Raw genomic sequence first — 16,634 nt, 5'->3', positions numbered from 1 at the left:
TGACAGGCAGCCCATGCAGCTTCATGGGGTCTACATTTGAAAGGGCCGCAACCTGGTTTAATGCTTTGCTACTGATGTCTTCAAACGCTTCATAAAACTTTATTTTAGAAAGAGGTACTACATTCTCATTGTGCTCCGCGCCCCACATCTGGGTGACAGTCCTGATGAGAATAAACATTCAAGTGTTTGCCACCTTAAAAGCCGTATTGGGCCTGAGAAGGTGGCTTAGTGGTAGAGTGCTTGCCTAGCACGCATGAGGTTCGGTTCCTTGGTATCATATAAACAAAAAATAATTCAAAGAAAAAATAGCCACTAGGATATTAAAAAATATTTTTAAACAGCTATATTGTTGTGGAGTGGATCTCCTGCTCTAGCTCCTTCAGCCCCTAGCTACCTTCTGGAAGAGAAACCATATTCGCTTCTCAGCATTCTCACTGCCCTCTCTGCAGTCCGCAGGATTCAGAAGGGAACTACCTCTACCCTTATGAGATCAGCTAACTGCCTTATCTAGGGCCAATTAGCCTCCCTTCCCTCTTCTTCCACAACACCTGTCACTGTGGACCATTCCTTTCCCAGACTCTCCTCTCCTCAGTCTACTTGCTTTATACATTCCCTGTTCTCTTCCTCTCTATCAGCTCCTTCTGGAATCTTTCTGGATTCTGATCTCCCCTTCTAGTCCCTTCAACATCCTCCCCATACATCCCTTGGCTTTAGTACTCCCCAATCCATGTGTGCACACATGCACATGACCTTGTGACTTGCTCTGTCGAAAAGAACATGGTAGCGGCTACTCAGGAGGCAGGATCTAAGGACGTCAGTTCAAAACCAGCCTTGGCAGAAAAGTCTATGGGAGTCATCTCCAATTAACTACCAAAAAAGCTGGAAGTGGAGCTGTGGTTCAAGTACTAGAGTGCTAGACTTAAGCAAAAAAGCTAAGGGACAGTGCTCAGGCCCTGAATTCAAGCCCCAGGACCAGCACAAAAGGAGAAGGAAGGAGGAGGAGAAGGAGAGGAGGAGGAAAGAGGAGGAGGAGGAGGAGGAGGAGGAGAGAGGAGGAGAGGAGGAGGAGGAGGAGGAGGAGGAGAGAGGAAGAGGAGAAGAAGAAGAAGAAGAAGAGAGAAGAAGAAGAAGAAGAAGAAGAAGAAGAAGAAGAAGAGGAGAGGAGGAGGAGGAGGAGGAGGAGGAGGAGGAAGGAAGGAGGAGGAGGAGGAGGAGGAGGAGGAGGAGGAGGAGGAGGAGGAGGAGGAGGAAGAGGAGGAGGAGGAGGAGGAGGAGGAGGAGGAAAAGGAAGGAGGAGGAGGAGGAGGAAAGGAGGAGGAAGGAGGAAGGAGGGGGGAAGAAGGAGGAGGAGGAGATGATAGAGGAAGTGACATTGTGTGAGTTTTGAAAATGGGCCTTGAGAGACCTTATAGCACCTTCTTTTGCTCTTTTGTAACACTGTCTGAGACTACCAAGCCTAGAAGTCTGGTCTAGTCTAGTCTAGCAAATTGCCACTGATGACTGGAAACATGGTTACTGTGCTATGTAGCCATGACACCACTGGCAAGATAATTGCCTACAACGATTTGTAGGAGAGATGTGTCTAATGAACTTTCTTGAGGAGATCTCTAAACAAGATGTTACATGCATCTATCAGGTGCATCCAGCCACACAGTACAATGAATTCTGTTTGCAAGTGTAAGTTAGAGGAAATTATAGAGTGCATGACGCTTGGTGGATTCTAAAATAAAACAATTTTTCACCCTCAGTTTGTCCAGACAGCAAACAATTCTCCAACTAAGAAAAGATCTTGGAGCTGGGCACCCATGATTCATGTCTGTAATCCTGGTTACTCATGAGGCTGAGATCTGAGGATCATGGTTCAAAGCCAGCCTGGGCAGCAAAGTTTGCAACACTCTTATCTCCAATAAACTACTCAGAAAAAGCCAGACATGGTGCTGTGGCTGAAGTGGTAGAGCCCTAGCCTTGAACACAAAGGCTCAAGGACAGCATGTAGGTCCTAAGTTCAAGTCCCAGGACCAGAAAAACAATGAAAAGAAGAAATGATCTTGGTAAAGATCAGTTTTAAAATGTGGTTTCAAGATCTCACAGAGATTTAATGCAGGAGCTGATAGAGCTCTTAAGGGTAGTGTTCTACACAGCCTGTCAGGCTGAGTGGAGGAAAAATTATAGTGTTTGCACGTGAAATAAATCTTAAATAAATCTTCATCTTAATGATTAATAATCTTAAATAAATCTAAGATCCAGAGACACTTCACGACATTTTTTTGAGAGTCATAGTGGCAAAAGCAGGACCAGTTTGAATGTGTTTGGAATGTGTCACTTGTCTTTTAGGTCAAAGACCTTATCTGCATACAAATTCAAACAGGAACTTCTTCTGCAACTTTCCAGCTTCCACCTGCTGTGCAGTTTCACACAATCAATGCTACTCGATTTAGATGTATGTTAAGGTTGCACTCTTTTTCTAGGTACCAATTTCTGTTTTATTCAGGTAAACCACACCAAAATGAACCTGCTTAAAACAACCACCTGATTGACATTTGATTCTGGGGTTCAACTTTTGGGCTGGACTCATCTAGGTCCACCCCTGCCGGTGCAGTGATCTGGAAGCTTCACTAGACTGCTGGGATTGCAACAGCCCCTCCCTGTGACTGGCCATGTATGTTGTGCATCAGCTGGCTGGGTGAGAGGGCTCCCTGGATGGGCAGCTCATCTCCCTGTGTGTAGCCTCTCATCCAGCGGGGATGGGTCTGGATTCTCCACACTGACTACACAGCCACAGGGTCACAGCGAAGGGGTCACAGCAGGGTCTCCTGAGCCCTGACATCAAAACTAAAGCTGTGTCAACTTTTGCAACTTTGGGAGGCAGGCATGGAAGAGCAAAGGAAGTTAGGGTCAGACTGAGATCTGAGAAGTGAGGAAATAGTTCCTATTCCCTGCTGGGAGAAATCTGGAAATCACATTGTAGCAAAGAGACCTGAGTATCCAGCTGTGAAGGATGCTTACAGTCATCTTTACAACAATCTAACACACAGGATGTGATGTTCTACATGGAAAATTATTTTCACTGAGGCTGTGAATCATTGCCTTACTGCCTTCTGATTGCCTCTGCACCCCGCAGGTATCTGTGCTAGCTGTGTGGTGTTCATCCTCTTCTCCTGCCTTCTCCTATTTATCAAGTTGTCACTCTGTGAAGTGAGTGTGTGTGTGTGCACACACACATGCGTGCCAATAATGGGACTTGAATTCAGAGCCTAGAATCTGTCCCTGAGCTTTTTGAGTAAAGGCTGGCACTCCATCACTTCAGCCACAGCTCCACTTCTAGATTTTTGATGGTTAGCGATAACAATCTAATGGAATGTCCTACCATGGATGGTATTGAACCATTATCCTCAGATCTCAGCCTGCTCAGTAAGCAAGGATTACAAGCAAGAGCCACAATTCCTGCACCCTGTGGATATTGTTTTCTATAGACCTCGTCCTTCAGTGAACTAATATTCCTGGGTGGTGTCTTGGACAATTTCTTTTGCTTGTTCTTTCTAAAATTTGTATTTCTTTGGATGCTGGACCACTAAACCAGTTCTCTAATTTTCTTAACTTTTCTGCCCTGCACACCTCCTGGATGTGTTTGTCCTTTCTCAGACACTTCTTTAACTATACATTCCTTTTCTTAGACTGGATTTTTGCTTGAAGGAAGGAGACTGGGTCTGTGCTTCCCCTAGATAATCTGCCCTATTTCTTATGTTTCCCTAGTGGCTGGCATTTCTATTGGGTTTAAGTGTCCTCATCTGCTTCGCTTTGCTCAAGTGTAACACTCTTGTTGGGTTTGATTCCACACACCTGTGGCTTGGGCCAGTAGAAGCTTTGTGCTGGCTGCATTTGGGGCTGCTAGTCTTTGAGACATTAAGTCCATTACCAGTCCTCCGGCTCTCCAATAAAGACTTATAATTTGGCCTTTGAAGTGGTGGCTTCTCTGTTTCTCACATCTGAGTTTCCTTACAATAGCAGCATTTGTGTTTATAATTTTCCATAGTTTTTTTTTACTTAGCATAAATGAATTGTAAAAAGATTTCATTATTGTCAGGACCCCTTTCTGCCGGGCTTGGGTCGCCTCCCCTGGCATGGAGGGTCAGGCTCTACTCTACTCTAATCGCTCCCTTTCTCACCCTCTCCCCTGGTCACCCGACCCGCAGGTAAGGCCAGAGTGGAGTGGGGGGCTCAGGAAAGACCTCAGGTGCACGCGGCTGTACAAGATCGCTTTTTTCCTCCCTCCTTACCCACGAAGGAAGCCAGGCACACGGAGTCTCGGAGACAGCTTCAAGAGCAAATCTGATTTAATAAGGGAGTGGCTAACAGTTGATATAGTAGGGGTGACGAGAAAAGGGGTGACTGACCAAGAGCTGGCGATAGGCTGGCGAGCTTGTCATAAGACCCCCTCATGGGCTAACGTCACCTGCATAGCACCACCCCAGGGGCAAAGCCCGCGAGAATGGGGAGCACATGGGCCGGTGAGAACGTTTGGGGGCTGGTCACAAAGCCAGTTCTTCTGGTTCTGGACCCAGAGAATTGTGGCCTGCTTCCGCATTCCCCCAGGGCTGGGGGAAGGGCGGCATCTCCGGAGCGCTCTCCTTTGCCCTTCCCCCTCAAGGCCAAAGCTGAACCCCAACACCTTTCACCCTCACTTGTGTTCCGAAGCTGGAGTGCAGCCCAATGTGCAAACCTCGGCGGTGTGTAGTCGCAAGACGCCCCTCCTTCCCTCGCACACTTAAAGAACGACACGGGAGTCGCGTGGGCAAATGTTGACATAAGATATATGTGTGGCCTCTTCCACAAGGGGGGGTAAGTGAAGGGGCCACCCATTTGGCTCAGTCCGAAGAAATTGGAGTTCTTATCCCATTTTTTGCGCCACTCAAGACATGTAGACAGCATTCCCCTCTTCTGGCGGTGAGGTAGAAGCAGGTTCAAGCTTTGGCGACTTTGGTGGTCCACAGCAGCCAAGGCGCTGGTAACTTAACACATGTGGTTAGTAAAACATTTTATCATAAGCATTGAGGCAAGGTGTCAAAATCTCAACTCCTATTTCCCTCCAACTGGAATCCCTAAGTTTAGCAGCAGGGGAGAGACAAAAGGGGAACAATGTAATAATCCTTTCCAGTTCTTTGTAAGGCTGCAGGCAATATTGCCACAGCAAAACGTTGCGCCAGAAAAGACGCCCAAGGAAGATCCTAGAAAGCAAGCTCCTTCCTGCACTGATTTGGGAATATTTAAAATTTCTTTTTTGTGTGTGTAAATTTAAGATATTTAATGTGAGCATAGCTGTCCTTAACTGGTCATGGGGGCTGTTCCCCCCCCCCTTTTTGTTTTAATTAATGACACAGGAGGGCACCAGGCTGGGAGTATGGGCAAAGGTCATTTCTTCTGGAACTAATTCCTGCTGAAAGGGGGTGAAGTAGTCAGGGGCCCCTGATTTGCCTGGTACCATCCAGTTTGGTTGGTAAAAGTCCTCATCATTACTACAAGAATGGTTATTAGGGCCAGAGGGTGACATGGTCTCCTCTGGCCAGCTCCTGTAGGTGGGCACATCAGGAAGTCACTAGGGCTGGGGCCTCCAGGGTCCAGATCTGCATTGGGCACAGCAGTGTAGAAGGATGATGGCCTTGAACTGCAAGTTCCCAGGTGGTGACCTCAGTAAGGGATGTTATTCTGTTAAAAGAGACTTTTGAAAAGGTCAGGCAAAAGGCTGACAAGTTCACAGGGCTAGTTAACATGAATGGCATAGGAGAACATACCATGGGCATAAGCCAGAAAAGTTCCATTCAGTACATAAACCCAATTGTGGCCAATTACAAGAAAGAAGGGATAGCTGAAGGAAGTGTTTAGGGATAGTGGTCCGGTTTGGAGTAGCCAGTCAAAGGTTAATATATATACAACTGACAGGAAAAGGAAAACAGACAGGTATGGGCATTGGGTAGGTACAACTTTTCCTCCTGATCTCCCGGCTCTGATTAGTTTTGAAAGGGCGAGACAAGGAGACTCCGTTTAGGATGTGACATCATTCTCCTCTTACTCCTCTCCATACCCCTGTTTCCTGGACTGGCTGAGTCCCAGGAATCCAGGTGCTTGTTGCTGGGATGGCATGCTCCCATCGGCAATCACGGGGTTTGAACTCAGGGCCTGAGCACTGTCCCTGAGTACTTCTGCTCGAGGTTAGTGCTCTACCACTTGAGCCATGGTGCCACTTTCAGCATTTCTCTGGTTCTCTTGAGCCAAGCTTCCAGTCTGGCTCTTTGCTGGTTAATTGGGAGATGGAGTTTTAGATTTTCTGCCCAGGCCATCTTTGAACTGTAATCCGAGGAGTTCTAGCCATAAGAGTCATTTTTTCTTCCAATTAAAGCGACAAGGAGAGCACCAAAAATAGAGCCCCATCTGTAACTTGTCGAGAATTGACCAGCAATTACTTGAGTTCTGTCACAACACTTAGAGAACAGCAGACTGAATGAGATCTATGTGCCATCAATTTAAATCATATCATTTGATCTTACCGGCAGGTGGAAGAGAGCACAAATGAATGATAATTAGGAGGGCAAAAGGTCAGGACAATGCAAAGGTCTCAACTTCAGTGGATCTGAAGTGGCTGTGTCTTCCATCCAAAATTAGCTGGCCAGCAGGAGAGATGGGTTGCATCTGGGTAAGGCTGTAGTAGAATCTCAGAGAGTCCTCTGGACAGGCTGTCACACCTCCTGCAAGATTCTACACAGACTATTTAAAAACATTTGAAATCCCCCCGTATTTCCTGGTTGGTTGCTCTGAGTATTCTCTGGCTTTTGTAAGCTGATGCCCTTCTGGTTCAAGCAGGGTAAAAAGATTTTCCTAGTCACAAAATCCACATGGCTAGCATACATGTTATCCTGTATTCTGTGAAGCTAAACGTTAATTTTGGGTCTGGAAAATTTAGGTTAATAGTCACATTTGTATAAAACGATTTTGATCCCTTGATCTTAAATAGTTCTAAACGAGTTAACGCAGTAGTTAAAAGGCAGTAATTTTTAAACAATGATGTTAGATCTTACATGCTTTTATCCACATACAAACTGACAGACAAACATACACAGATACGGTTGTGCACAAGCTTTGAGCGCTCTTAAAATTGTTTTTTGATTGGCCATGTAAGTTTTCTGGAATTCCAGTGGCAAAATGATATTATTTTGCCCATAATTTTAGAACCACGTGATCATTTAAAAGGCAAAAAAAAAAAAAAAAAAAAAAAACCTTTCCTAGGAAACAAAAACTTTCAGTTTATCTGGCAAGGAAATGAAGAAGCCACATTTTGAAAAAACCACTTTTCAGACAGGACATGAACAGAACACAGACTGCAGGATCACAGCAAGACACCTTCACCTTCCAGCATTTGAATTGCAAAGCACCTTTGAATTAAGAGTTACCAGGAGCTGGAATCTCCAAGTCCCTGCCCACCCACCCTGGCACACCCACCACCTGGGGTGAGGGCAGGAGGCGCTTGTTAAAACCCATTCTGTTGTTAACCAAACTTCCAAACTTAGCAAACATCATCAACAAAAAACCTAAAGCCCTTTTGTCTCTTTTAAAGCAGATTAGCCAACAGATATTATATAGGCAAGTCCAGTAAATTTCCCAAGCCTTAGAGGTGGGGGAGGAAGTGGGTGCAAGGGCAAGCCAACCCAAGAGCGGCATGCGCCGCCAGGCCGCAGCCAGCCCGAGCACCCCCACCCCCACCCCCACCAGGCTCGGACATGCGAGCCCTGCAGCATCTCCAGTAGCGGCGGTGGTGGAGCATGTCCCAGGGAGCGGGGCTAACTTTGCACCAAGGTGGCCACGTCACTCTGGGAACTCTGTGTGCGCTTCGCCACCTCCGCGCCCTCCCCCATAGCTCTGGCGATGGTAACCGTGGGACGCCGGGCCCCACACCACCAAACTTCTTTGCGCTCGCCGTCCTCCCGCCTCCACCACTGCCCGGTGCTCGGTTCCGAGGCAAGGGTGCTTTGGGCTGGCTGGGCCCCGCCGCTCTCCACGGCTCCCTCCCTGCTCCACGCAGCCCCCGCTCTGCCTCATCAATCCACTGATGTGGGGAACTACACACACCAGAAAATACCATTCATGATCCAAGGGCTTGCCTGTAGCTCAATCTACATTTCCCGTGGGCTTCGTGCCCCACATTGGGCGCCATTCTGTCGGGACCCCTTTCACCCTCACTTGTGTTCCGCCCCATCCCGCTGGGTGGAAAGCTGGAGTGTGGCCCAATGTGCAAACCTTGGCGGTGTGTACTCGTGAGACACCCCCTCCTCCCCTCGCACACTTAAGAACAACACTGGAGTCGCACGGGTGTTTCAGGGTAAGCTTCTGGAACTTCTACCGGCTTTACTCAGGGGAGGGGTTTATATAACAGTAATGGCGGCAGGAAGGGGAGGTACCTGGAGTCGCTAGCTCAGATTAGCAACAGGCTAATCTAAGCTGTCCATCACAGTGATGTCATGGAGTTTCCCCCAGAGGCGGAGACCACAGCCCACAGAACCGCCCCCTTGGGCTCCGCGCCATTATGATATCCATGTACTCCGAGCCAGACGGGAGGCGGGTTTGGGCTGCCTTTCCAGTTCTAGACCCAGGGAAAAGATAGGAGTGGCTAACAGCCACGCAGCCCCAGGGCGGGAGAAGAGGCAGGCCTCTCGGGACTGCCCCTTAAAGGTATAGCCAGAGCCCAACACATTATGATATGTATGACATGTATATAATATTCTGTAATCAAACCCACCCCTTATAACTTACTCTTTCTTAACTCTTCCCCCTCTGTTTTTCCTTTTTGCAGTTTTTGCAGGCTTTCTTTTGTCACTTTTGTATGGAAAGTAGTTCCTTTTATAGTATATTTCTCTTATTTCCAGTATTTCTCTGTTAGTATTAACTACACTTTATTTCAATTTTTCCTCTTTTTTTACTGTTTTGTGCTCTTTGGGGGTCTTTCTTCTATCTCTCTGGTCTTTTTCTTTTTTAAATTATTTTATTATTTTGTTGTGAAAGTAATGTGCAGAAGGGTTACAGTTACATACATAAGGCACTGACTACATTTCTTATCAAACTTTTTACCTCCTCCTTCGTTTTTCTCCTGCATTCCCCCTCCCCGGTTCCCTCCCCACCCTCACTCCCGGACTTGTACAGTTAGTTTACAGCATATTGTCTTGTAAGTATTGCTGTGTCACTGATTCACTTTTTCTCTCCATTTTGGTGTTCCCTTTACCTAGTTCCGATAAATGTATATACAATACCCATTGCAAAGTCAGTTACAATGGTCTTTTTCTTTCATAGCTGAGGATTTCCTCAGATGGCATGACCATAGGCTTCTTACTCACCTAAGAAGCTGACTGGAAGCCCCCAGGCATCTTGAGGCACTAGATGGGGTGATTCACTGTAAACGGAGCTGGTGAGAAATGGGTAGCTTCCTTGAGTATCATTAAGTCCTCTCTCATTGTGGCTTGTTTTCTCCAAAGAAGTTCTTACCAGTCCTGTCCTCCACCCAGAGCAAGAGGTCCCTGCCTTCTCCTCCAAGCTTTAGAGGGACCCACACTGCTCCAGTCCTTATCCACCCCTCTCTTCAAGGGGAAGTCTATAGATCAAAATATCATGGCCACCTGAAACCCAAGTCATTCTCTCTAAACTGCTCTCCAGGCACCTGGGATGACAGAATCTTCCACACAAATGGTCTGAACATGTTTTCAAGGCCTGTATGCTTCTTCTAGTCTTTCACCATCCTGAGCTAGCCTGACCACACTCCATCCTAATCTGAGAAGGGCTAAGTGGTGGATGTACACAGAGTGTGGGTTGTAGTCTCAGTTGCCGATATTATCTGGGGTTCATGGCTCAGGAGCTGGCATTATAAAAGATATAGGCTTTGATGTTACCAGCTGTTGTGTAATTTGTTCTATACATTCATGATTTTCAGAGCTTGCAACTTAAAGGAAAAAATAAAATTGCACACATAATCCTCCAAATACTTGTTCTGGAACTGGTTATGTCAGAACTAGCTATACTCCATTTCCTTTTAAAAACTGTGGAATAGCCAGGTGCCAATGGGCCATGCCTGTAATCCTCACTTCTCAGATAGTTGAGATCTGAGGATAATGGTTTGAAGCCAGCCCAGACATCTCCAACTAATCCACAAAAAGTTGGAAGTGAGGCTGTGGGTGGCTCAAGGAACCAACCATCAGCCTGAATGATAAAGCTTAGAGACAGCACCCAGAAACCTGGGTTCGAACTCAAGTGACAAAAAAAAAACCAAACACTGTAGAATAATACAAAGCTTTAAGACTGTACTAAATAAATGAATGTCAAAAAATAAGAGAGTGTCTGGACACTGGTGGCTCATGCCTGTAATTCTAGCTATTAAGAAGGCTGAGGCTGGGTGCCGATGGCTCATGTCTGTAATCATAGGTACTCAGGAGGCTGAGATCTGAGGATTGTAGTTCAAAGCCAGTCTGGGCAGCAAAGTCCATGAGACTCTTATCTCCAATTAACCACCAGAAAACCAGAAGTGGCACTGTGGTTCAAGTGGTAGAGCACTAGCCTTGAGTGCCTAGGCCCAGAGTTCAAGCCCCACAATGGAAAAATTAAAAAAAAAAAAAGATGAAGACTGAGATCTGAAGATTGAAGTTCAAAGCCAGCCCAGGAAGGAAAGCACCTGAGACTTCTATTTCCAATGAACCACCAGAAAGCCAGAAGTGGAGCTATAGCTCACATGCTATAGTGCTAGTTTTGAGCAAAAAAGCTCAAGGATAGTGCCCAGGCCTTGAATTCAAACCCCAGGACACTCTCTCTCTCTCTCTCTCTCTCTCTCTCTCTCTCTCTCTCTCTCTCTCTCTCACACACACACACACACACACACACACACACACACGCACGGTGTAGATCATGGATGGCAACTGGGCCATCTCCCTGTACCCCCAGGTTGCTGTGCCAACTGTAAAATGTTACTGCACATATACAGTATAGATACAAGACCTTCTCTATAATACACATGTGTATATATGTATGCAGACATAAGGGTACAGGGAGAAGGGAAGAAAGGAAGAAACAGACAAACAGATCTGACAATACAGCCAATTCAAATCAGTCTCCTTTTAGAAGTGTCCTAATAAAAAATGGGAGGCCCCAAAAGAATGATTTCTGCCAAGTTTGTTTACAAAGTAATCTCTTTGAAAATGAGGGAGGTGGTAACACTGTTCAAAAAGAAATGTTCTCATTACCTTACTTATGTAACTGTAACCCCTCTGTACATCACCTTTACCAAAAAAAAAGTAATCTCTTTGGTAAATAATTCAGGAACTCTATATCAGCTATAGCCCCTCCCTTATTAAATCAGATTTGCTCTTGAAGCGTCAAAAAAAAAAAAATTCAGGAACTAATTGCAAAGAACTCCAACATCAGTAATTCAATTGTTCTCCGATCTGTTCGCCTCTCACAGCCTAGCAGAAGGCATAAATGCAAATTGCCTACCATCCTTCTGCTGATATTTGTTAACCCAACCCAAAGTTATTTTTCAGCCTCTGAAGAAACCAGATTTGCACTTACCTAATTCTGCCAGCAGATGGTAGTCAAAACTGTGAGTGTCTGCCCTTTTCAGTAACTTAGTGGCGGAAGGCAGTGTCAGCCATGCTTTTTAAATTGGGGGATTTGCAAGGTGAAAAACATACAAGTTATTGTACCAGCATAGAAGAGGGATTGGGGAAGGACAGGGCAAAAGAGGCGGCCACAGTGGCCAGTTCTGAGCATACTCCACAATGACCTTTCTCCTTCTCTTGCCATAGGCAGTGGAAACCAGAAATGATTGTGCTTTTGTAGAAAACCCAAATCAATTTTTAAATAGAAAAGTCATAGACCTAATCAACAAGTTTAGCAAGAGTACAAAATATAAGATCAACCCACAAAAATAAGTTATATGTCCATACCGGAGAAACAAAACTGAAACATGCATTGTAATTTTACCTGCACTGGCTATCAGAAGCACAATTCTGCCCTTAACCTGCAGGATGGATTTGTGCAAATATGTAAACAATTTTTGGAGGATAAAACTACAATCTCAGGGTATAAGCAGACAGACTTCCAACAATAAAATGAATAGGAACAATAAACACTTAAGAGCCTTTCCAACTGTTTAATCCATTTTTCTTATCCCAAGTCATCCCCAAGGTTGGCTCCTGTTGTCTTCTACAGGAAAAAAAATGCTAAACAAATACAAATTCCAGCTCTGGACCCTGCAATAATCATCACACATTTTGAATTGCTAATATATCCATTTAATGCTCTTATAATTTTTAAATTCCACAGCATCTCCTACTTAGGACCCCCCTCCTCTCATAGACTTTCTGACCTTTGTCTCCTCTGTCGGCATCAGGTGTGACCTGCTCATCTTTGTTTTACTGCTTTCTTGATCTTGGTTTCTCTTGGCTTAATTCCACTAGGGTGGAGGGGGTGTTTGTTTTGAGGGAGGTTGATATTGGGGCTTAAACTCAGGGCCTACATTCTCTCTTGCCTTTATGCTCAAGGCACTATGCCACTTGAACCATGGCTCCACTTCTGTACTCTCTCTTGCCTTTTTTGCTTAGGACTGGTGTTATACCACTTAAGCCACAGCTCCCAGCATTTTGTGGAGTAATCAGAGACAAGAGTTATACAGACTTTCCTGCCCAGGCTTGCTTCAAACCAAGGTCCTTAGATCTCAGCCTCCCAAGTAGCCAGAATTACAGGCAAGAGCCATCAGCACCTGGTTCTTAGCTAGTTTATAAATAATTCTCTCCCTCCCCCCAGTGATCTTTGAATCTTAGCAGTTGGTCTTCACCAACCCCTCTCACCACGTGAAAGCCTCCTAGAGTATTATTAGCCTTACTTCTCACCCCCAAGACTTTATATCACCTCTTTGTACTTGCTTCCTCTGCAATAATGTCCTCTTGACCCTCCTCTGTCCAGCATCAACTCTTTCAGAAACTTCCCCTCTGGATCTGTGAGTCCATCCTCTGTTGTGATAACATACTTGAAGCAATTAACTTATAAAGAGAAAAGGCTCACCTCTCTGTACGTCAGTTTGATAATAAAAATTTGAGAAAAAAAAAAAAAGAGAAAAGGCTCACAGTTTTTGGAGGTTTCCATCCACCACGAGTTTACCCTGTTACTTTGGGCCTGTAGAACATCACAGAGGAAGTTCATAGCACAGTAAAGCTGCTCACCTCATGGCTGAGGAGCAAAATGAGAGGACTGGGATCCCACAATCCATTTCAAATGCACCCTGACCCCCCACCCTACAACCTCCCATGAGACCCTAACTCTTAGTCACCACCAAGAAGCCTTTAATAGATGGCCTTTAAGGGACATTACAGATTTCAAATATAGCAGTCTAATTTAAATTAGTAAACTACCTACATGTAATTAATGAGCTAAATCAATTGATGAATTAATTTTACAATTAATACTGGCATCAAATAAATACCGGCAATCAAAAATAAAAATTACTGAGCACTTATTATTTGACAACACTAAAGATATACTATTGAATCAAATGGGAGGAAGTCCTGACCTCATGGCGCTTCAGGTCTCCTGGAGATAAATCAATGCTAAACTAATAATTTTAGTAGCTGATTAAGTCGTTGTACTGTAAAAGAGAGAGTTTACATCTAAATGTTTAAAATCATTCAAAGAAGTGTCAATTGCAAAACACACAAAACATGCATGCAGAGCTGAATAAAATGTCCGTGTCTTTTGTACCTGACAAAAACGTTGACACAGATGATGAAATGTTGGTCGATGTGGCTTCTGACTCGGCTTCCATTGCTTCTCATGGGCTGCATCTGTCAACATAAGGTCGTGAAAGGTGCTGCAGGGGGTCCTCTAGGAAGCTTCCTTCTAGGACACAGGCCTGAGCCTGGGTAAAGCCAGCAAGCAGAGTTCGTGTCACATCCCACCAGGCGCTGAGAAGAGTGGCTCCAGTGCATGATGCAGTATGTCAGGGCCTGGAAGAGGCTGCGTTCTGCCAGTTCCAATTTGCTTGTTATTTTAGATCTGGTATTTCTTGGACTTTCTGACCAGGCTGGTTTCAAGCCACAGTCATCTAAATCACAGTCTTCTGAGTAGCTAGGGTTACAGGTATGTGCTACCAGCACCCAGCTAGAGACTGAGTTTTCAATCAACACATCAAAGTCATAAAACCTATAGATATCTTCATTTACCTCTTCTTTATTGACCTCAGGAAGCACAGAACCAGAAGTGTACTTCTTACCACTCATCCTGCATGCCAGAAGATGGCACAATGACAAGAGTCCATCTCAACAACTCTGGAGAGAGAGCAAGCCTTGTTATTCCCATCCTATGTACTACGGGAAGCAGCACAACCTCTCACAGATGGGAGAGCACAAGTTGCCTGAATCCTTGGCCTCTGAATAAATAGGACAAGGAAGCCTGAGAGGCACACTGAAAAATTAAACAGCCCAGTGATGGTGGCACTGGCTTAGGAAGTGCCTGTGGTCAGTGGGGAGGTAGATCTTGGAAAAGAAATTGGACAAATGAATAGTCAGGGCAGATGGTACTGAAGATGCCAGGGTTCACACACTCTATCCACATATGAACAAGCTTCAGAAGGACACTGGCAGAGCGATTGCAGAAGTGACATGCGTTCTCTACATTGTTCCACATGACCGCATTGGAGTCATAGAGAGAACTTTTGAGGACTCAGTGTGACAGCCTTTCAGAGTAAGCTGTCTGATACTCCCTGGACATATTCATCATCAGGCTACAGAAGCACTAGTCAGCCATGGTTCAGATGGGACCCTTGAACCTGCACACTTATCTCTGGACTAGGATTTGGATGTTTTTGTGTAGAGGGACCGATACTATCCCATAAGCTCTGTGAAAACACTGCTTGCATTTGCTAATGCTGATTTTAACTTTATCATGTGTCAACTCAGAAGGCAACAAGGTTGGTAGCCAAAGTGAGAAAGCAAAAAGATGATTATTACCTTGTGCTTCTATTCAAAATATAAATACCTTGGTTGAAACTCCCCCTGAGGAATGTGGTCTTGAAGTCTCCCTCTGAGCCTCTGAGCACACCCCCCACCTCCTCCTTCCACTTTCAAGAGAAAGGATTGCATGAGATCATAAAGAGTCTAAGAAAATGACAACTGAAGGACCTAGAGTCGTTTACTAGTCCCCATGAGCCCTCCTAAACATGTCACCTGACTATAACAGATCATTCTTCAAATTCAAATGGCAGCCCCATGAGGTATGAGCACAGCCTTTGGTTCAGAGGCCTCAGGAGCACTTTTTTTTTTTAAGCATGGCTGGTACATGTGCAGAGTGAAAAGTCGAGGACTTGGGTGCAGCATGAGCTCCCTCCAGAGGAAAAGAACTGTCCACGATCTACTGAATCAAGCTCCAAGTAATAGTAGCAATGGCTGTGAAAGAGAAACTTTAATGCACATAGCAAAGACTTTAGGAGGTAAAACCCTGGTGTCTCTGGGAAGTAGGTTAATCCTGGCATTCCACGACCTCCTTTGCCACAGGGAGCACCTGAGATCCCACAGACAGGAAACATGGAGCTGAGGACTCGAAAGACTTATGCATCAGGTACACACCGAAGTTTGCCTGTCAACAAATAACAGGAACAACAAGAAAGGCTTAGATGGCTGGGAATGTGGCTTAGTGGTAGAGTGCTTGCCTAGCATGTATGAAGCACTGGGTTCGATTCCTTAGTACCACATAAACAGAGAAGGCCAGAAGTGGTGATGTGGCTCAACTAGAGTGCTTGCCTTAAGCAAAAAGAAGCTCAGGGACAGTGCCCAGATGCTGAGTTCAAGCCCCAGGATTGGCAAAAAGACAAGGAGGAGGAGGAGGAGGAGGAGGAGGAGGAGGAGGAGGAGGAGGAGGAGGAGGAGGAGGAGGAGGAGGAGGAGGAGAAGGAGGAGGAGGAGGAAGAGGAGGAGGGGGAGGGGGAGGGGGAGGGGGAGGGGAGGGGGAGGGGGAGGAGGAGGAGGAGGAGGAGGAGGAGGAGGAAGAAGAAGAAGAAGAAGAGAAAGAAAGACTTAGATTAGTTAGAAATGAAATCATTTTGTAAAATAATAATATTCAACTAAGATAAAGTCACAGCTCTAAGAATCTGGACTGAAACTTGTAAGTCATGGGTGGAGATCAGGAGCGTTAAGATTGAAAGCCAGCCCAGGCAAAATGTTACCAAAACCCCATCTCAATCAGTAAGCTAGAGGAGGTGGTACATGTCTGTGAACCCAGCTACTATGACAGAGGCCACAAGTAAGAGGATTGTGTTATGAGTCCAGTCCTAGGCAAAACTACAAGACCCTACCTTGAACATTTAAAGCTACAAGAGGCTGAGTGTATGGCCCAAGTGGTAAAGTGCCTGCCTAACAAGTGCAAAGTCCTGAGTTCAGATCCTGGTACCACCAAAGCAAAAGTTTACTGTAAACCACTCCCCCAAAAAAAGAACCCTTAGGAGGACACAAAAATGGTCCCAGGGCTGGGTGCTGGTGGCTCAAGCCTGTAATCCTAGCTACTCCAGAGGCTGAGAGCTAAGGATGGTGGTTCAAGGCCAACCAGGACAATAAAGTTCATTA

General features: G+C 45.5%; 1 protein-coding gene across 1 annotated transcript in view; it reads right to left on the bottom strand.

The window, feature by feature from the left end:
- Nucleotides 1-12,902: 12,902 nt before the first annotated feature.
- The window catches only part of Mocos (molybdenum cofactor sulfurase), a 48,981-nt gene continuing 45,249 nt past the window's right edge, over nucleotides 12,903-16,634 (bottom strand). Inside the window, exons 15-16 of the mRNA XM_048363662.1 lie at nucleotides 13,149-15,651; nucleotides 12,903-13,086 (exon numbers count right to left, since the gene is read on the bottom strand). Of these exons, the coding sequence (XP_048219619.1) occupies nucleotides 15,535-15,651 (117 nt within the window). The 3' untranslated portion in view covers nucleotides 12,903-13,086; nucleotides 13,149-15,534. The remainder of the gene's footprint in view (nucleotides 13,087-13,148; nucleotides 15,652-16,634) is intronic.

This window comes from Perognathus longimembris, chromosome 15 (assembly GCF_023159225.1).
Source record: "Perognathus longimembris pacificus isolate PPM17 chromosome 15, ASM2315922v1, whole genome shotgun sequence".
Classification (NCBI taxonomy): domain Eukaryota; kingdom Metazoa; phylum Chordata; class Mammalia; order Rodentia; family Heteromyidae; genus Perognathus; species Perognathus longimembris.
This window is presented reverse-complemented; position numbering and strand designations above follow the sequence as displayed.